The 21,066-nt window shown below is 38.4% G+C and overlaps 3 protein-coding genes across 3 annotated transcripts; 1 reads left to right on the plus strand and 2 right to left on the minus strand.

Moving 5' to 3' along the window:
• Positions 1 to 179: 179 nt before the first annotated feature.
• LOC106718859 (nose resistant to fluoxetine protein 6-like) lies at positions 180 to 7,123 on the minus strand. The gene is made up of 12 exons (XM_014513059.2): positions 7,096 to 7,123; positions 4,877 to 5,016; positions 3,119 to 3,440; positions 2,882 to 2,996; positions 2,721 to 2,808; positions 2,399 to 2,565; positions 2,049 to 2,234; positions 1,805 to 1,978; positions 1,577 to 1,727; positions 1,298 to 1,481; positions 734 to 876; positions 180 to 415 (listed from the first exon to the last, which is right to left on the minus strand). Exons 2-12 carry the CDS (start codon positions 4,997 to 4,999, stop codon positions 287 to 289), a joined length of 1,782 nt encoding a protein of 593 aa, XP_014368545.2. The 5' UTR covers positions 5,000 to 5,016; positions 7,096 to 7,123; the 3' UTR covers positions 180 to 286.
• Positions 7,124 to 12,645: 5,522 nt separating this feature from the next.
• Positions 12,646 to 14,688, minus strand: LOC106718858. Its single transcript, XM_045681571.1, has 3 exons — positions 13,918 to 14,688; positions 13,200 to 13,430; positions 12,646 to 13,042 (listed from the first exon to the last, which is right to left on the minus strand). The coding sequence occupies exons 1-3, from the start codon at positions 14,665 to 14,667 to the stop codon at positions 12,860 to 12,862; spliced, it is 1,164 nt and encodes a 387-aa protein (XP_045537527.1). The 5' UTR covers positions 14,668 to 14,688; the 3' UTR covers positions 12,646 to 12,859.
• A 1,861-nt stretch (positions 14,689 to 16,549) lies between these two features.
• LOC106718867 lies at positions 16,550 to 19,336 on the plus strand. The gene is made up of 3 exons (XM_014513068.2): positions 16,550 to 17,573; positions 18,537 to 18,767; positions 19,058 to 19,336. Exons 1-3 carry the CDS (start codon positions 16,827 to 16,829, stop codon positions 19,241 to 19,243), a joined length of 1,164 nt encoding a protein of 387 aa, XP_014368554.2. The 5' UTR covers positions 16,550 to 16,826; the 3' UTR covers positions 19,244 to 19,336.
• The last annotated feature ends 1,730 nt before the right edge of the window (positions 19,337 to 21,066 follow it).

The following is a 21,066-nucleotide window of genomic DNA, read 5'->3' on the forward strand; positions in this document are numbered from 1 at the left end:
ATTATGTAAATAGAAAAGACTTTTTTATGACGCATCTCATGTTTATAGCAATGTCTTATCAATTTCTTTCCTTTCTTTCTTATATCTTTATTAAGTTGCGTTATTTCTTAAAGTCACATTTTATCGAGCCATGGTCTATTAAAACAAGTGTATAAGGAAAATAAAATGGGACATTCTGTTATTTTTTATTTTTGCAAAAAAACTTATCCCACTAATTTATTGGTATGACTATTAGGCTTCTGTCTATATCTGTTAATAAATATATTTTTTACAAATTAATATTACACTAAGTTTCGACTCGTTTCTTTTTTGGGAAGAATGCTTTGCTGAGCGCCGCCACTGGGGATTCAACGCATAACCAAAGTGCCCCAGATGCCAAAGTTGACATAAACATTGTTGCGAACATCACCGCTATCTAAAAGTATAAAAAAATGGTTTAAAAAAACTGACTGTATAACTCTGTGACACCCCTGGAAAGAATGCATACATCGAATGATACATACAAACCCACATACATAAGACATTCGCACATAATCAAAAAAACATGGGTAAATAATAAACTAAAACTACTAGGAATCAACATCTAAAAAGTGAAAAAGTAAATATAGCAGAAAACAAACGCAAGTAAGAGGTTGGAGTAAGGAATATCTTATTTTTTTATTATTTCATCAATCCTGATTAAGATAATGTCCTTCAAGCTATCAGAATGTTGAATATAAAAATATTACCATACCACATTATACTCGCGAATGTAGATAGTTTGTACTTGTGAGCCAATTAGTGTTCTTTGGAATGATGTGTGCAACAAATAGACTCCGTAAGTGAGCCGGCCGGCCCACGTGAACCCGCGCCATTCCAATATGCAGCGGTAAACAGCTAGAAACAATGAGACAAAATAAAAATTAACTTAATTTTCTTAACAAAGTTGATATAATAGTGGTAGACGGTAGGCGTTAAGTAGAAGTAATTCCGCGTACATCTGATGAGTATGCATTCGGGAGGCCTAATTTTAATATTCATTCTCTTCCCACTCTTTTCGATAAGGAAATGATGGGAACTGGAAGTGGATTTCATGGAGGAGGAGACGCACAGGACAATAAAGGTAGGCAACGCATCTGCAATTGCGAATACATATGTGCAGCGATCGCTTCACCATTTCAGCGAATTCAGGTGGCGAATTTCTCGTTTGCTGCCTTATAATAAAAATAAAAAAAAACACTTAGGATTGTGGAAGAGGCGAACAATGACCAAAAAACGTTTAGATATCCACTAATATTAGATGATTTTGTATACTAACATTCTATCTTAAAGACGCAGCTCAGGATCAAAATGACGACCATCAGTTGGAAGAGGGGTTTGTAGAGAGTCGCGTATATGAGTTTAAAAGAGTTAGGAACGGCGACATCCATGTAGAACACGGCCCCAGACAGGATCAGCAGGACACCGAGGGGAAACAATGACCACACTACGTACCGGTACTTCTGTAATACATCAAGATTAAAACACATACTCGTTTATTAGTTCAAAAAAGACAAAAGAAATCGAAACAGCCTTCTATCAATTTTTAAAATCATACTTTATACTTGTCTACGTCTTTGGAGTCCGTCTGCCAGTGGTAGGCGAGGAAGCCGCCGGCGAGACCCAACACGTAAGGCGACAGATTAGTGTGGCCTGGTATGTAAGAGTAGCGGAAAGTCCAGTCCCTCGTGTATAGGCTACGAATCATTCTGTACAATAAATAGCTCATGGTTATATACTGTGATCCTCATTTGCTCATTACCAAAATGAATGCTAATGAACTAACTCTGGACTTTGATAGAAGATAGGATCGAGATCCCTGAAGTATGTTGTGGCGGCCGTGATGAGCAAAGATAACAGGAAGAGCGACACTAGCGCCAGCCGCTTTGCCCGCGACCGCCGGCATAGCAGGCACACCAACAGACCTACGCAGAATAGCTGGGTGTCCGCCGCCAAGTACCTATGAATACAAATCTTTAGTAAAGTGTAACTTTTAAGTAAATTAATATTAATTATAGTTCATATAGTACCAAGTTTCCAAGAGGCAGGTATTGTCTGTGGACATGTAGTTCTGTATGTAGAGCATGTGGGTCCACCAGTATCGTCGGCAGTCGCTAGCATGCCGGCCCACCACATGCTGCCACATGGGTCCGCCGCCCATGTGCCGCAGCAAGGTCGCGCTCGTTGCCAGCACCAGCGCGTACGTCGGCGTCAGTCTGTACAGTGCACCGCCCAATGTTCATGCATTTCTGAAACTACTTGTTCAAATTTTACAAGTATAAAGTAGTTCTAGAGAGGAACCTATACCCTCAGATCGTAGCAGACCGAAATCAAATGGGTAGGTAAAAAAAACAAATTACTTAATTATATTTCATCAAACCTGATTAGTCTCAACAGTACTCCTTTGGGAAAGTCCCACAGAGACGCTTTGTGCTTTTCGGCATTGATCTGGAAGTTGTAGGCTAGCAGGAAAGCAGACATCACAAAGAACGTGTGCGTCACCAGGTTGCCGTGGAACAACATCTGCTTGCTCGGGTCCTCGAAACTCTGCAGTAACATGCAGCATTTAAATCACAACGTCTGAAACTCTGCTGATTTTTGACTATATTTTTGGGTAGGATTCTCGTGTCGATCGTTTTGTGGCTTAAAATTGAGATTAATTTATTACGTTCTTATACAAAGCAAATATGTAGTATTATTACCTTTTCTACGAAATCAGGATTTTCTAAATAACAATATCCCATCGCAAGGGCGACGTGTGAAAATATAACGCACGCCATCGTTATGGCCCTGAAACGTTGTATGATGTTAGTAAAAATTAATAAATAATGCATTGTCTGCGAATTAATAAATTATAGCTCACCTTAATCCATGAAACGATTTTAACCTCTCAAGCCTGGGATCGGATCCTATGCCGCTGGGCGATACCAGCTTTGCCCAGTTCCGCCTCAAAGAAAACGACAGAATATACGGATTGCCTGAAACAGTGCTATAGATATATTGTTCTAGTCTTAAGTGACAAGCTAAAGTCATAATCAACTCGTTTTTTAAATGATGAAATATTGGAAGCCTGAAAACAATATTTTAAAATAAATTTTACCTGATTTACTGTTTGGATTACAAAAAAGGACATCGTATAGGCTTCCTATAACGTTGACCGCAAGTAAAATAATATAAATGATGATCACAGTTAAGTCGCTCGTATCCAGACCTCCTCTGTCCTCGGCACTGTTACAATAATTTATTTTATTCAGTCTCGCTTGTATGTTATAATGCTGCCAAATAGTATTGTTGAGGCATGCCTCAAGGGTCGTGTTGAGGTCCCGTGTGGTGTAATTCGCATATGAACAACGTTGCGTCACACACACACCTCTATGTATTTGTGTGTGATTGAAATGTTTCTTTGTGTCAGAAGAATACTCCTAAAACAAAACACAATATAGTTTAATTAAATCTTTATAACCCCATGACACTCAGAGAAAAATCGATTGGCATCTTCATCGTCAGAGTAAGTACAGTTGTTTGGGTTCCAGACGGTCACAATTTACTTAAAAATATGGGAGGAAAAAAACACTACACTCTTATGAGTGTTATTATTTAGGTCGGGTAAAATGATCCTTTTTCAGTTTATATTCCCCCTTATTAAAATTATTTTCCTATCACAGCAAAGTTCAATTATATTCACAGGTGGTTTCTTAGAATCTGTCATGGATTGGTCAGAGCTAAGGTCTTCTTTTAGTGAGCTATAATTTTTAATACGATTTATTAATTGATGGAGGTCATTAAAATCTGTTATTATACTATTATATAGTTGCATATAATTATCCTCCATAAACACGTTTAATTTACTTGACTTTATTACATTCATAAATGTGTTGTCCTTAAATATATAATTAAGGTTATAACTCAAGAATTACTGTTTGTTAACTGAAGTTCTTTGATAAAAAGCTTGGCGTATAAATTATAGGGAAGTACTCTTAAGCAGACTATTTCGTAAGCACATGCTACTTTATTCCGATGAGCGTTGGCGTAGTTGTTAAGTCGGACCGAGCCGAAATCTCCAGGTACGATTCCCGTTATGTACCAAGGAGTTTTTCAATTTTCAAAACTTCTCAGACGTTTTTACGGTGAAGGAAAACATTGTGATATAACCTGCAACATATCTGCTTAGAAATTCAAAGATATGCGTGAAGTCAATCCGCACTGAACCATCGATGTTGACTATGGTTTGTTCACCCTAGCGTTTTGCGTATTCCTATTCACTTTGAGTAGGATCCGAGCTCCTCGGTGGGAACGTAAAGGAGCTAGTAAAGACAATGCTGCTTCAGGACGGTGTGTGCTTTAATCGCGATGTCGATATATAATAGTAAATGTTATTGTTGCATAATATACCTAAGTATCACGTTTTAAAGAAAATTATAAACGATCAAAGTCGTGTTACATATAACTACTGAGCTATTCGTGAAAATAAATATGTGAATAAATACTTCTAATTACTATAATAAAGAAACTTCTTAAACACCATATTGTGGTAATAGACCTTATGTACTTCGTACTGTTATTAAATTAAATTGTATAATAACTATACTATACCACCGTCATCAGTATTCCTAGCTTGAAATTTTTATTTTTTTATTTTATTTAGAAGAACAAGAACATTTAGTCCACCCTACCATTGTCAACAAATTTTTATCTTTAAAAAACATAGATAACATTTATATTTTTTACCCAAGAGTGAAGAAACCAATGGTAAGTGATGTTTTTTTTTTTCATTTAGTCTAATCCAAACACTTAACTATAGATAAAATGCACATTACACATTTGACGTAGTTAAGATTACGTTGCAATTAGCACTTACATGTATGTACCGCATGAGTTCGGAGGGCTGATCGGAGAAGAGGTCGAGATCGAGGAGGCAGTAGGTACCTCCGGTGTCTGACAAGCATTGTTCGTACTCATCAAGGCTGAACAGTGGCGGCATACGGCGGTACTCGCTGGCTGTTGACAACGAATATACAGTTTTTATTATCTCTTATTTAAATTCGAATGAGGAATTCTAAATGACGAAAATAATTATTTTTACGGAATCGTGATTTTTTTGCTCCTCGAAGTAAATGGTTAGTCCGCTTCATATAATACTGTTTTGAACACAGTATTGAATCACATTTTTTTATATTCTCGAACGCTTAATTATTTCTTTATCACGTCGATGAGCACCTTGGTGTTCCCGCTGCTCGTTTGCCCCCTTCTCTTATAAAAAAAATCACAGTGAACTAGAGGTGTAAAAATATAATAGGTGTAGCAATTTTGAACCAACCATGTTATGAAAACATCAATACCAGACACTGTCTCTTGCTTATAGATGTTTCTCGGTTATCTAACCAGGTTTGACCGCACCACAGATCGCTTAACCAGGTTTGACTTTATGAACTGTATTGAGATCTTAAAATGCTACATATTAAAATACTAAGTGGTTTTAAATTTACTGGCGATAATTTCAACAGAGGTAGAGCCCGCAACAGCAAAATCTTTAGCACGAATGGGTCGGAACGACCGGTTAAATACCGCGAACACAGTTGGGAACGGGAACATACCGTTTCAGTGGAAGGGTGGGAAGGCGAAGTATGGTGGAGGAGGGGACGCATAGAAAGAGGAAGCATTTACTCTTTCTGTGCGTCCTGTCCTCTGTCGATTAAAAGTAGGTAACCATTTGCAAATGCGAATGTCTATGGGCAGTGGTAACTTCGCTATTTTGGCGAATGAAGGTGCTTGTTCGTGATGTATCATGCGTTAAGTATAATGAAGTATAAACGCATTCAAATTTTAGTAAATAAAAAAATATTCCTTCAAACCATAACAACCAAGTATACCTTGAGAAAAACTAGTATTTTACGAGTGTAAGTTTTCGCTTGTTTTGTCCGAGATAAAGGTTAATGTGAAATTATATAGTATAATATTTTTTTAAAGTAGCAATATCTTAACTGAATAAAAAAGCACACTTATAAAAAAAAGCATTACGACAAATAAAAAAGCATAAGGTACTAACGTTTTCTTTCAAAAATAGTCATCAAGTTTATTCTACAACTAACTGACATATTGATTTTTTTACCAGAATGAGGCAAACGAGCAAGCAGTCAACAAGAACAACAGCAATAAAACTGATAAAGAACGTTTAACATAAATCAAAATAAATCTATTATTTATTATCGTCAGCAATTATTTGTTTATTTCATACAAATAAATGTCGCATTGGACAATTATGTGTTGATTTGTTGAGCTGTGTGTATTTCAAATCTGCGCTTCAAGAGTCAAGCTTTTTTTGTAGATTCTATTATTATTCCCGAAGTACTTAAGTACTAGAATACAGTTAAAACAAGTTTTTTGTCAATATTGTTACAGAAAAGAAATAACAAAATAAATTCAAAATTGGAACATCGAAACCACCTTTGTTAGTAAAAGCTGTTACTTGAAAATTCAAAAGATTCGTTACCTGGAAAAAATCATACTCTTACTAATATTACGAGTATAAATGGGAATGTTTGGATGGATGGATGTTTGTTAGAAGGTATCTCCAGAACGACAGCATAGATTTCGATAAAATTTTGGTATAGTTGTAGAATACATAGGTTATCCATGATCCCGGAAATGTATACAGTTCCCGTGGAATAAGTTCGATAAATATAATTACTAATCTCATTGGTATTTGGCACAGGTCTAAAACAAAGTCTCAAATAACACATAGTAGGTTGCTATTTGTCCGTATTTTTATTCCACGCGGACGAAGTCGCGGGTAAAAGCTAGTAACATAATAGAGGTATTTCATTGTATAAATCGTCATTTAAATGAGAAAATTATATGCACCCAAAGTTACTGTACGGCAATACGAGTACGGGTAAATTACATAATTTAAAATTGTACTTTTTAAATAATTTTAAGACTTACTAATAGAGGTTATTAACTTTATGATTTCGCTCTATTTTTTTAAATTATAACATAACATAAAATTAAAGAAAAAACTTCTAACCGAGAGAAAAATAAAGAATTTATAAGCAGAAAGAAAAGTTATAAAATACTTACAATTAAATTTATAAATAACGCCGTTACATCCTTGCAATAAAAAAAACACAAGTAATTTTATGAACATTGTTGATTTTCTTTTATTTTATAATAGTATAAGTGAATATCAGTGGCAAGTTATCCACTGACCAACGACAAGAGATCACTGGCCGACTTCGCTCGCATTACTTCTGTTCTCTTATCCTTGTTCACAACTTGCAAGTTGTAAAACGACGATTAAATGATCTCTACAATTTATAATTAAACAATTAAATATATTCCATAAAACTACAGGACGTAGTCGTGCAACTAATTATGCGACTCGTTTTTTGCCCGACCAAATCATCTTATAAAGGCCCTTCTCACCCTATATACTATATATATATACTCTACGTTCCCTTCCCACCCTTTTTTATAAGGAAATGATGGGAAGGGGAAGTGGTTTGAGCGAAGAAGGGGACGCATATGAACGGGAAATGTCCTCTTTTTGTGTATCCCTTCCTCTATTTAAAGGTAGGCAACGTATCTGCAATTGCAGATCTACATGGGCAGTGGTCACTTTGCTATTAGTGAATTGAGGTAGCCGCATGCTCGTTTGCCACCTTATGATATAAAAAATATATATATCTTCTTATATAACATCCATTAATGTTACCCCAAAAATCATAATGATCTATAGAATATCAGGATCAAATTATAAAGGTAAAAAATTGGTCACGGTCTGTCAAGAGGCTAATTATAATATCAATGCGCGGTCAATGATCACTGGTTAGCGACGCATACTCCTAAGTTTCCCGGTGCTATTTGCATGTAAAAAGGGGGAAGAGAAGGAAAGAAGGAAGGGTGGAGAAGTCTTTATACCAGGAGGGCCTCACGTCGTACCAGTCTTGGTAAAATACTCCTTTTTTTAAGATCAAGATTCAAGCTCAAGATTGTTGTTCTCAATGGAAATTTAAAATGCATTATAAATATTAAGACAAGGTAAGAAGAACCTTTTTAATAAGTTCACTGCATTTGCATATTTGATTCTTATTTTTTACTAGCTGTTCCCGTGCGGCTTCCGCATGAATTCTATTATTTTTTTACACAAAAAACGGTGGTAAAGAATATATATATATAATAATGTAATTTTAATTATTTCAATAAAAAAACACATTTTTCGGATCCGAGTGTGCTGTGTGTCGCCTACTCGGATCCGAGCGCTAGGGATAGCAATGTTTTATTTCACTAGATATTTGTTCCACGATCGAATTTCTATATACTAATATGTTACAAGATTTTGACAAAGTAAAGTTTTTTTTTCATTAAATTCCAGAATATTGAGTAAAACATGTAAGGATACTAATCAAAACAAGCTTTTATCTTCTCGATTCAAGATCTTGTAACATTTGATATATACATATACATACACACACATACACACAAGTATACACACACACAGGCCATACATACATTTAAAAAATATACATACATAACATAAAATTCAGAATTAGCTTCATGTGATACGACAAGATATTTGTATGTTTGCCTCCGTACGAACATGTGTACTAATCACTACAACAGTGTAAGAATTTACACAAATTAGCCTCGCGCTACAAGCAGGATTGTTATAGAGCCTGGGCTGAGGCGTCAGCAGCTAGGGATGTAAATACCAGCCAGTTAAAAAAGAAGTATAACTCTGCCTCCAGGTCCTTCAAAAGAGTGATTGCCAAGGCAAAGTCCGAACACGTGGCCAGCATTGGTGAGAGGCTAGTGCACCTTCCTTCGGGAACTCGTGCGTTCTGGTCTCTTGCCAAGGCTGTCCAGGGGAATTTCTGTAAGCCGTCCTTACCATCTTTGCGCAAGGGGGATGACTCGTTGGCCCATACCGCAAAAGAGAAAGCCGATCTTCTGGGCTCTCTTTTTGCGGCCAACTCGACTCTGGATGACAAAGGTAACTCGCCGCCGAAAATCCCACGCGGTGAGACCTCTATGTCCGAAATCCAGTTTATCCAGAGATTAGTGCGGAAATCGCTGCAATCTCTGGATATCCATAAGTCGAGTGGGCCTGACGGGATACCCCCCATCGTGCTTAGGACTTGCGCTCCTGAGTTGGCACCGGTTTTAACGCGCCTGTTCCGGTTCCTCTACTCCTTAGGCGTTGTCCCGAAATCATGGAAGACTGCCATAATCCACCCGATCCCGAAAAAAGGCGATAGCTCAGACCCGTCCAACTACAGGCCGATCGCCAATACCACCTTGTTCTCGAAAGTCATGGAAACGACCATCAATTGCCAACTCATGAGGTACCTTGAGGAGCATCAGCTGATTAGCGATCGTCAGTACGGTTTCCGACAGCGTCGCTCAGCTGGTGATCTTCTTGCGTACCTCACGCATCGATGGTCGGAGGCGATCGAGGGCAAGGGGGAGGCCCTGGCGGTTAGTTTGGACGTGGCCAAGGCCTTTGATCGGATATGGCACAGAGCACTTCTCTCGAAGCTGCCTTCCTACGGGCTGCCCGAGAAACTACGCGCCTGGATTGCCAGCTTTTTGGAGGGTCGAAGCATCAAGGTCGTTGTCGACGGTGCATGCTCGGACCCCAAACCAATTAATGCTGGTGTCCCACAGGGCTGTGTACTGTCGCCCACCCTGTTTCTTCTGCATATCAATGACATGCTGCAAATTAGCAACATCCATTGTTATGCAGACGATAGCACGGGTGATGCATTGTACACGGCCCGCGCTAACGTTTCTCGGGCTACTGCCGATGAGAACCGGACCAAACTTGTGTCTGAACTGGAGACCCTACTGGGTGAAGTTTCGGATTGGGGTCAACGAAATCTCGTTGATTTCAATCCCAAAAAGACACAAGTATGCGCCATTACCGCTAAAAAACAACCCTTTGTCGTGGATCTTCGTTTCGAGGGCACTCCCCTGGTTGCCTCAGCCAGTATCAGTATTCTCGGCGTTGACATATCGAACGACGTTCAGTTTCGCGGTCATTTGGAAGACAAGGCCAAGCTGGCCTCCAAAAAACTGGGTGTGCTCGGTAGAGCGAAGCAGTATTTCCTACCGGGCCATCGCCTTCAGCTCTATAAGGCGCAAGTTCGGCCCCACATGGAATACTGCTCGCATCTCTGGGCGGGAGCACCCCAGTACCAGCTTCTTCCATTTGACCGCATACAACGGAGAGCGGTTCGAATCGTCAACGACCGAGTTCTTACTGATCGGCTCGACACTCTGGCGTTGCGGAGGGACGTTAGTTCCCTCTGCATTTTCTACCGTATTTACCACGGGGAGTGCTCAGAAGAGTTGTTTGGAACAATTCCTGCCGCCGAGTTCCGTCATCGGACGACCCGACAGACCGCCAAGTTCCATCCACACCACCTCGATGGCTGGCAATCCACAACCGTGCGGTTTTCGCGTAGCTTTCTACCGCGTACCGCCGCGTTGTGGAATGGTCTGTCCTCGGCGGTATTTCCAAACCGCTACGACTTAGGGTCCTTCAAGAAGCGAGCGTATCATCTTCTCAAAGGCCGGCAACGCATCTGCGATTCCTCTGGTGTTGCAGATGTCCATGGGCGTCGATGAACACCTTGGTGTTCCCGCTGCTCGTTTGCCCCCTTCTCTTATAAAAAAAAAAAAAAAAAGAATGACACCAATACTCTTTTTCGTTAGTAGAATATATTGCCAGAGTGGCCACACAACGTGGACTCGCTTCAAACGCGGCGGCTGACTGACCACTACAAAGTGAACGGGCCGCTCGCTCGGATCCGAAGGGGAGGCACCGCTACTAATAGCACTTGGATCCGAATGGTCAGCAGTGAATGTGTTACTTAGTTCTCCGTTTTACTTTATTTACTGCTTCAAGAAATCAGCCTTAACAACACACGGACCATACGGCGACTGCTGTAGGTACCGACTCCACGATGGATTCCGTGTAGGGTTGCCAGGTCGCCTAACTTACTAGCCAGACAGACCAGCCAGTTTGGCCGGACAGACTAGCCAGTTTGGCCGGACATTTGGGTAGAAAGGTCGGACGAAGAATATAGGGTATATTATATAGAAATTTGTCTCGGTATTGATAGGTACACTCTCGTTTGGGAAATGTATTTAAAAAGCCTAACAAAAGCCGGATAACTCGGACACCGTTTATTTTGGCCGGACAGGCAATCAAAAAGCCTTCCTACGTCCGGCTTTATCCGGATGTCTGGCAACGCTAATTCCGTTTATGGCAGCTTCAATGGTCATATTGTTCATTTTAATGCAAAGAAAAGTGAGTCGTCTACAATCATGACCTGTTTTAATATTTCAGACAGTGTCCGTTCCATTTCATTTTAAGAAAACGGCTATCACATGCGAAGAAGGTGCCATTGACCTAAATAGTTATACCTTAATGCGCCTCATTACATGCACACGAAAATAAAAATAAAATTTTAAGTAAATATAAAGCAATTAAAAACGAATTATTTTGTCTTTGACATTGATACTAAAAAACTTAAACAGTTTCAGTTACTTCATTTATTCTTATCCTCGAATAAGTAATGACTTAAGTTCTCTGATAATATAAAATAATTAACATTATAAAAAAATTCACACCTGAAGATATTGTAAGCTTGTTACCTTCGAATGATTTAAAGTCCTAAAACGCATACGCGATATTTCCGTTCTGTGCTCAGAGTTATTAATATAAAAGTTTCTAACCGCTACGAGGGGTCGGCCATAGACATCCGCAAATGCAGATGCGTTGCGGAGAAGGGGACGCACAGGAAGAGGATATTTCCCCTTCCTATACGTCCCCTCTTTCACCATATTCATTTCCCCTTCACATCATTTCCTAATAAGAAAAGGGTGTGAAGGGAAAGAGGTCTAAAGGCCTTCGGCATCACACTCATCAGACGAAACGCGGAATTTGTTCCACTTCACGCCAGTCTTTAGTTTTATCCCTCCACATGTCAGTTTCACGCAATTGCTCCATGTCTTCCTCAATAAAATTCGAAACTGTAAATTTGCTATTAAGAAATTGCAGGTGTTCTCATATTCAAATTTTATTAAACAAATACGCCCATTGAAAAGTTGCCATTGCTTGTTGCATTAATTGCTGGTATACAGGATTATGGCTTGGGTTTGACTTATAAATAGAATAAATAAAGACAAGTAATGTTTTCTGAAAAACTATTTTATTTTTATTATATATTGTATTAGTTTTATTTGTACACATCATTGATCTATACCATATAAATTGATAGGCAATTGCTTGGAAATTTCAACTTTTGTTTCGTTCCGATTTAAATTCAAATTCATACCACAGCGCAGTTCCAAACAGCTACCATTAGCGTCAAAACAACAGAAATCAAATAGGCACAAAATACTATGTCCATTTATGTAGTCAGTGGTACACATAAAGTAATTTTTTTTTTATTTCACTGGTTTATAAGATACCTACAGCGCATTGCTTGTTCATGAGCCAGGGATTACTTGCTTATGCCTCAATAAAGAAATGTTGAATTTGAATTTCGAACTTTTTACTTTACTTCAACTGCAAAACGGCAAACCGCTTATACAAAGGGGAAAGTTAATACTAGGTTTAAGTACAAACATTAATAAAAGTAAAAAGTTTCCGAAACCCAAATTTCACTTTAAATTCGACAAAGTAACTTTAAATTATCATTGTGAAACCATAGATTGATACAGAAATTTGAATTAGGTACGAATTCTTATCTTAAGTCAGAGATAAAATTAGGTTCGGACAATTTCCTAATAAATATCTTGATAATATAGTGTTGTAGTTTCAACATCAACAAAGTCATACAACGCCCCAGTCTATACAGTCCTGTATGAGATCGTTGAATCTCTCCGTGAACAACTGACCCCGTTTCACCGTGGACTCGAAGAAGTCAAAGTTGCTGCCCGCCTTGGGTGCATCCTCCTCGTCCGCCATCACCGACGGCAGGATCATCACGCTGATCACCACGGCAAGTTGCAGTATCTGTGGAGATTAAATAGAGACTGACGGAATAGTTGATTCGGGACGGGCAACGTATGAATTAGGGCATCCGCAACGGGCAATAAGTTGGTAATTGGTTGCTGCTGCAGTGGTCTCTTATCACAAAATTCTAGCCACTCCTGGCTTGGGATCTACTCACCACTGCTAGTTCCTCGTCAAATATCTTCTTGGGGTATACATCTTCAATGTCCAGTGAAAACCTTGAAAGTGCAAGTTCTAACTGCTCCCGGTAATATTCGATGAGTCTATGAAAGTATTTGTCGCGGAATTGCTTATCGGAGCCGACGGTGATGAAGTAGATGAGGTCCGCCAGCGCGCAGCCGGCATGCATCATCTGGTAGTCAACAGCGCGTACGAGCAGAACACCTCCCTGGAAAGTACATATTATTGTAATTAATAGGTAAAACACAGTACTGCGATCTCACTCGGGACTCAGTTATTGGCAGCCCATTTTTGACTTTTTAACGCGGAGTATAATTATTGAATAGTTTAGTAGAGCCACATAACGTTCGTCTGCAAATCTTTCACAAGTGTAGGCTGTAAATTCCATCACTTCGATATGCATTCTAAAGGCCAAATTTCAATTCCTGCTGCCTGTTTTTGAAAAATATCGTGGAAATATTGATTGTACAAATGAAACCACCATGATGTTGGAATAATGGTGTAAACATTATGGCGACAAAATATTTGAAGTCATTGAGGCACGTAACGCACGAGTGCGTCGACATACTTTTACAGGTTGGCCGAGTAAAGAAATCAAATATCGGTCAAAGCCGTTAATTTTGACTAGGGCAGTGAGATTAAACCTCTTCTATATTTTCATTCACCTGAGAGATATGAAGTCTTCTTTGCCTTACCTTTCGCTTAAACAGCAAATTGCTGAGTCTAAAATCGCCATGCGCCAGAACGACCTTCTTCACTGGCTTATTGTGAAATTTCATCAATTCTTCGTTGTAGACTACCTTCCGCACTCTGTCCCTGTAATCTTCGGGCAGCGTCGCCAAAGAACTTTCTACCATCTTCACATAAAGTTCCTTTGTGGTCTCATCCCCATTCACACCGATACCGTACTGCATTCCTGCTGCTATCTTCTCGAACTCCTCCGGTTGTTCATGTGCAAACACGAGAGACAGTGCATGGAACTTGGCCAGAGTCTCCACCGACTTCGAAGCGTACTCCCAATTCATGGAGGCGAACCTGTTGAAGGATTTGTACCCCTGGATGCCCAGGTCGTCGGTCACGATGGTCTCGTTGCCGTGCGTTGAGCTGTGTCCGAAGTACTTGGGGAAGACGAACCGATGTTCTAGCGGAACGTCGTGGCTCTCCTGGAGATTGTCGTAGATTTTAACTATCGTCGTGTAGACAAATTGCTCGTTGGTGTAGATCCAGTCGGCGTTCACCTTCGTTCTCATGGCCTCACTGAAGGAGGCGACCTTCGCGAACAGATGCAAGTCATCGCGTCCGCTTCGCGAGACTAGTATTTTGAAGAGTGCGGAGGTGTAATTGGCCCCACCGCTGTCGAACCTCTCAATCTTTACCTCTGGTCTCGGACATTCGTCGCCGAGGTTCTCTCTCACCAGTTGCTCCAGTGCAAGCGCGTCTGCCATTGCCGCTGTCTCGCGGATCACTGATTGCATTCTATTGAGTAAAGGCACATATAAAAAAAAAGCGACTTAGTCGATTGGACAGTTTTGTCCAAAGAAATCGATATCAACTGATTTTAGTCTATTGTAATCGGATTATACATAAGTATTTAAATTATTTATCATATTGATAATAACACGTTTTAAAATGTTGATAGTTTGGGAATTGCGCTTTTTCTCGACGTCTGAATAAACATTATGTACAAAAACCCAATGAATATTATAAAACTAACACTAACATATTTAATAAGTAACACAATGGTCAGTTGACGTTACATTATCCACAAAAATGTTTTATAACTGCAATGTTTGTTTATTATTATTTGAATTATCATAAAAATGGACTTAACAAATATCTTATTAATAGACAAATCAAACAACCAATAGCAGAATTTTTGATTCGGTCTATTGTTTAAACCGACTTTAAAAAGAAGAAGGGTCATCACTAGTTTTATTGGTAAATTTTGATGTTATATTTAAACAGGCAAATGATATCGGGTAAAAACATATCATAACAGATAATTTATCTATAATTGTCTTTATCTGGTTTCGTATTAAATTATTAACCAAATACTATTTGTCATCGGCTGTTAAAATAACATACATTGCGTGACAATCAAAATGTTTGTTGAATATTAATTACGTAAACGTATTTTTAGTCACAAGTAGTATGAGTCATTGTTTTATCTTATTTTATAAATGCCTAATTAATTTACTTAAATCCTTATACAATTACAAATCAGCGATAATGACGATAAGCTATGATATGCTGTTTCCATTTGATTTCAAAATTTCTATAACTCCAAATTATAATAACCTTTTCTATGTTTGTAAATTATTTCTTACAACAATTTATATACAATGAATATTCCTGTTTATGGTATAGATTATAAGTAGCAGTGTGAGGATTTGTCATAATAGAGCACAATAACAATAAAAGCCTAGAAAGACCACAGAAACGATGCGGGAAAAAAAGGATCACAAGATGAACATGTAATGTAGCAGCAGAGGATTCAGCGAAACCAGTAAATATATGACAAAGGTCTGGGGAAAAAATTGAGAATCTCCGACTTAAATGTCATTAGAGAAATAGTGTCCAAAAAGTACATTATAACAATTTTAATGGGCTCTGATTATCTTTTTTTTTTTGTGAGCATGATAGGTTTTGTGCGACCGTATATTTCTACCGTCGGAGCGCTTATAAAAAAAAGAACATTGTCATCTATCTCGAACTCTGAAAGTGTGTTTGCAGACAGATCGAGCAGTGCTGGCTGATCGTAAGCATGATGATCACGGTGTCGGCCCAGGAGGCGCCGAGACTGGAGTCTAGCAGCTTCGCCGTGTACAAGTTCAATGGTATCATCAACTATTAAAAAAAGCTGGACGTATTGCAGACTAGTTAGTACAATAAAAATATATTTGTAAACATATTCGTCTTGTTTTAAATGCGTTCGCTTAAATTTTATTATATCGTTTGTTGCCATCTTTATGCGCCTCAACTACAAAAAAAAAACGTTTTTTTTATTTAATAAAAAGTTATAAACAATTGACGTATCAAAACATACAAAGATATATAAGTTAATTTGTATTAAAAATGCAAATATTTTTTAATGTTTCATTTCGCGTTTCACGCTTTTTGATATCAAAGCATTTATACCAGTTCACAGCTATGAATAAACTATTATAGATGCATCGAGTGTAATGATAGGTAACCTAACAAAACTTGGTGACTTACAGATCAGCCCACGGTTTACTTGTGTGAAGTAGATCAGTGAACTGACTCGCAGCTCAGCTCTATCTGTACCTGCATAGAGTTGTGATTTGCCTTTTCGAGTTTGCAGTACTAGACGCCAGACAACTCGCAGCTCGTCGCCTCACATAGTTACAGTACATTACAATGAGCCGGGAACTGCCAATTTAGTTAATGAGCCGCAGCTCAACGGTTCAAGTCTATGTGACCTGAACATTTGTACCGGTTTCAGAGCCGATTTACACACGTCTAATTGAGTGCAATGATGACGTTACAAATACGTCCGCTCACTGCCGTTCCCGCGTAATCTATTGGAGTGCGTGATAATAGGTTCGTAGTGTACTGCAGCTCAGTGCAAATTAAGAGCTGCAAGATGTCGGACGCGGAATTGCGAGATCTGGTGCAAACAGTCGCTTCAGAACAAGGCTTCAAAGATTGCCGCATCCATCTCAAGCCGTTTTCAACGGGAGGAGCAAACTACACGTCCCAGTTGTATTACGTAACTCTCCTAGCTGAAGGCAAAGATGACCTTAACCTGTTTGCCAAAGTAGCATGCGTAAATGAACACGTCCGTAAACAAACACCGTTCAAAATATACGACACGGAAATGTATTTCTACACGGAACTGCTGAAGCGCTATCAAGACTTAGAAGAAAAACACAATGTACCCGAACAACACAGACTAGCTACTGTCAAATTCTACGGCTGCAGAAAGGAGTATTTAAAGGAAATAATAATCCTCGAAAATTTATCATCTATGGGATACGAGAGCTACGATAGATTTAAAACATTCGATTGGGAATATGCATCGAAAGCGGTCACAGAACTGGCTAAACTGCATGCGTTATCCATAGCATTGAGCAAACAAAGCCCCGAGGAGTTCCAAATTTTGTCCAAGCAATTGAAATACGATTTAAAAGCAGAAACCTTCAAGCCAATGATAGAGAATATAATAAGCATGGCATTAGCAGTGATTAAAGAAGAGAACAGAGGAAAATTAGAAGCTTTTATCCAGGAGTCGCAAGAGTATGAATTGGATTACTTCTACAAGGTACAACATCAGCCAGTGATAATGCACGGCGACTTTAGAGCCAGCAACATTATGCATAGATTACGTGAGGTAAACGATTTCTCTTAACACTTCTAATAAGTAGTCTTGCTGAATTCTGATCATATCTTAAAATTACAAAGTTCTTTAAATTTAAAGACGATCAGACCAATTCAATGCAGACAGTAATTCAATCTATGCAGATGTAGATCGGATGACATAATGTAATATGTGGCCAGTAAGCCGCAGCATGTCCCCCAAACACTTATAAGAAAATACACACTCTATAATTGTATTTCTAAGATTATCATTGGGTATCTATTAAATAATCCTTGAAAGTATTATTAAGTACTATGATAAGTTACACGTGAGACTAACAACTCAGCAAAATCGAAGACTTGGTCAGTTTTCCCTACAAGTATTTGGAACTGTGTAATTTGAACAATACATTATATACTAGCTGTCGCCCGCAACTCTATCCGCGCGGAATACAAAAAAATAAAAAACGGGGTAAAAATTATCCTATGTCCGTTTCCTGGTTCTAAGCTACCTGCCCACCAATTTTCAGTCAAATCGATTCAGCCGTTCTTGAGTTATAAATAGTGTAACTAACACGACTTTCTTTTATATATATAGATGTTATTCCAAGACTGTCTCATCGAGTTGTAATTCACTTTACCTATATGAGACCTGGTGGCTCAGGGGTTAAGCACTTGACTTGCAATCTGCAGATCCCGGTTTCGAATCCTGCCATGTACCAATGTGTTTTTCGATTTTCAATTCACATATGTACATTTATCCGACGTTCTTACGGTGGGAGGAAAACATCGTGATGCAACTTGCACATATCTGCGAAGAAATTCAAAGATATGTGTCAACCAACCCGCACTTGGCCAGCGTGGTTGACTATGGCTTAGTCACCCCTAACTTGGGGTAGGCTCCGAGCCCCTCAGTGGGGACGCATAGTGAGCTGATGATGATGAGACCTGTATTAGAAATTTCCTTTTAACTTATTACACAAATTGTTTTCTCCAGGACGGGTATTTGGAGGTCGTGGTGTTGGACTATCAGATGCTGAACATCAGCAACCCGGCGATCGATCTGATGTACTTCATCTTCAGCGGCTCAGACGAGGAGTTCCGTAGGCAGCACTACCGTCAACACTTAGACCATTACCACATGGAATTGGGGAACTCTCTGAAAAGACTAGGCGTCGATATTGACACCACATACTCTAAAGAAAATTTTGAGGCTGATTTGAAAGAGGTGTGATATTAATTTAGCGAGTTTTTTTTAATTACTTATATAACTTCGCCTTTACATTTAAAATAGCTTTTTACTTTTTAGAAAAATAACTAATAAATATCTCAAGGATAATAAAAACATGATAACACAAATAGAAAATTAAAAAGTACCTTTTATCAAATAATAGGAATGCAAGCATGCTTTTAAATCTAGTTATCGCGTAAAGAAATAACTTGTTTTTATTCAAGGCTTAATTGCATTACTATGCCCTCTGTGGTTCACTCAGCTTTAAATAAATGTTCTATTCGCAGGTCCAGCCGTATGGTCTACTGGTGGGCATGATGATGGTGCCCATGGTAACCGTGCTTGCAGAGGACGCGCCCGACATGAGCACTGCCACTGGCGACCTCGCACAATTTGCCATCCCGCCCAACCAGCTCGCCATTGCCCGTCTGAACGGACTCGTCGAAGACTTTATTAGATGGGGCGTACTGTGATCTTACATTACCTTACTCACAGAAATCATACAAAACGCATTTACCAGTTCCGAGAGAAAAGTCGGTGCGATATAAATTTATTTAACTCAAATTAGAATGTCAATAGGCACTTAGTACAATTTATTTATTAAAAAATATAATATTTTTAATAGTATGTATGTATGTATATTAAATTACATATATATTTTGCTAAAATGTAAAATTATTAATAAATTATTATTTATTTTATTTATTTATTTCATATTGGAAAAAATATTACACACACATACTAACAAGAGACTAAGAATCAAGACAGTCTGTTCTGTGTCATTATTATAGTGTACTTTTTCGTTATAAAACCCCTCATCGTAAGATGTTAGTTAAAAATGGGGGTATCAATTGTTTTTACATTATGAGGTGACAAATGAGGATAAAGAAGCGACCGCTGCCGATAGATAATTGCATCAGACATTGATCTCCGATAGATAGAACTTGCAGATATGTTGCCTGCCATTAATCGACGGAGGAGGGGACGCACAGAAAGAGGATATTTTCCCTATGCATCTCCTCTTCCGCCAAATCTCCGTCGTTTTCTTATAAAAAAGGGGTGAGAATAAAATGACTAAAATTAAGCCTCTAGCACACACACTCATCAGACGAAACGCGGAATTCAAAATTGGTGCGGTCGTGATATTTCACCGGGCTAGCTAAACTACGCTAAGATAGATATACCAGGTCACATCTATTAACAGTTGTGGGCACAGATAACATCTCTAAAGAGATAACAACAGGAAATGGCCGCCGGAATCGCGCCTCAACGACCGTTGTGATCACTGACGTTCAAAATAACTGACAATGGCTGTACTATTTATATAACATTTACTTGCAATTTAGTTACCGGACTGTCCTCAGTGAACTTTAACCGAAGATAAGCTCGGCCATTTTAACTTAACTGATAAAGATAACAAATAGCGTAAGTAAAAGAGAATGGCATTTAATCATAAACAATTATCGAACACTAGCCTCTGCTTAGAATACATCATAACAAGCCATAGTTAACTACTTATAAATATTTCCTACGTATTTAAAAGAAACAGTTTTATTACGTAGTTATTTTCCATATATTATTTACAACAATTACAAGCTAGAATGTAGACATAACGTTAATCACCACTTAAGTATTCAATCTGATATGATTTCGCAAACAAACAATATTCAATGTATACGATTCCATATTAAGTTTCTCACATTCGTTATTTGTTTTTTTGTTTTTTATTTGGCAATGTGACTTGTTGATCTTGTAGAGAAACGAATTCTGACAGGTTTACATCCGCAAGACATTTATACGCGACGACACGGAGACGACATTGTGTTTCAGGTCCGTATAGGCTTTTTACCTCAAATTTTAACTAAACCAATACAAATTCGCCATTTAAAAAGTCACTAATTCGGGCTTTCAAGTGTAGTTTATTTATTAGGCAACAGCTTTAATCATTTATATCAATAGTTACAATAAGTATAGTAATTTTAAGAAACTTAGTTATAAACCAAGGTACAGTGTACACAACATAATTTATCAAACAATAAAACAACGAAGAAGGAAGCGACATTTATGATTAATGCGACATAAAAATTAATATTGTTTATTTCAACAGTTGTGTAAAACAATAATTAGTAAAATTAAGGAAACAACCAGACATTGTCACTGCTGTACTTTTGAGACATCCTTTCTGAGGGCTACGTATTTAGGATTTGATTGAAAATTGTGATTGCGAAAGCGGATATGCAAAAAAATTGCAAGCAATATAGCCCTATTATAGTTTCCTATCATTTTGTTAGTAGAA

This window comes from Papilio machaon, chromosome 16, assembly GCF_912999745.1.
Source record: "Papilio machaon chromosome 16, ilPapMach1.1, whole genome shotgun sequence".
NCBI lineage: Eukaryota > Metazoa > Arthropoda > Insecta > Lepidoptera > Papilionidae > Papilio > Papilio machaon.

What these genes read in the sequence shown, in the direction of transcription:
- LOC106718867 (XM_014513068.2), top strand. Translation starts at nt 16,827, where the DNA reads ATGTCGGACGCGGAATTGCGAGATCTGGTGCAAACAGTCGCTTCAGAA. An exon ending in TTATGCATAGATTACGTGAG is followed by an intron (nt 17,574 to 18,536) that starts GTAAACGATTTC and finishes TGTTTTCTCCAG; the next exon opens with GACGGGTATTTGGAGGTCGT. An exon ending in TTGAGGCTGATTTGAAAGAG is followed by an intron (nt 18,768 to 19,057) that starts GTGTGATATTAA and finishes TTCTATTCGCAG; the next exon opens with GTCCAGCCGTATGGTCTACT.
- LOC106718859 (XM_014513059.2), bottom strand. Translation starts at nt 4,999, where the DNA reads ATGCCGCCACTGTTCAGCCTTGATGAGTACGAACAATGCTTGTCAGAC. An exon ending in AACTCATGCGGTACATACAT is followed by an intron (nt 3,441 to 4,876) that starts GTAAGTGCTAAT and finishes GTTTTGTTTTAG; the next exon opens with GAGTATTCTTCTGACACAAA. An exon ending in ATCCTGATTTCGTAGAAAAG is followed by an intron (nt 2,566 to 2,720) that starts GTAATAATACTA and finishes ATGTTACTGCAG; the next exon opens with AGTTTCGAGGACCCGAGCAA.
- LOC106718858 (XM_045681571.1), bottom strand. Translation starts at nt 14,667, where the DNA reads ATGGCAGACGCGCTTGCACTGGAGCAACTGGTGAGAGAGAACCTCGGC. An exon ending in ATTTGCTGTTTAAGCGAAAG is followed by an intron (nt 13,431 to 13,917) that starts GTAAGGCAAAGA and finishes TGTACTTTCCAG; the next exon opens with GGAGGTGTTCTGCTCGTACG. An exon ending in TTGACGAGGAACTAGCAGTG is followed by an intron (nt 13,043 to 13,199) that starts GTGAGTAGATCC and finishes TAATCTCCACAG; the next exon opens with ATACTGCAACTTGCCGTGGT.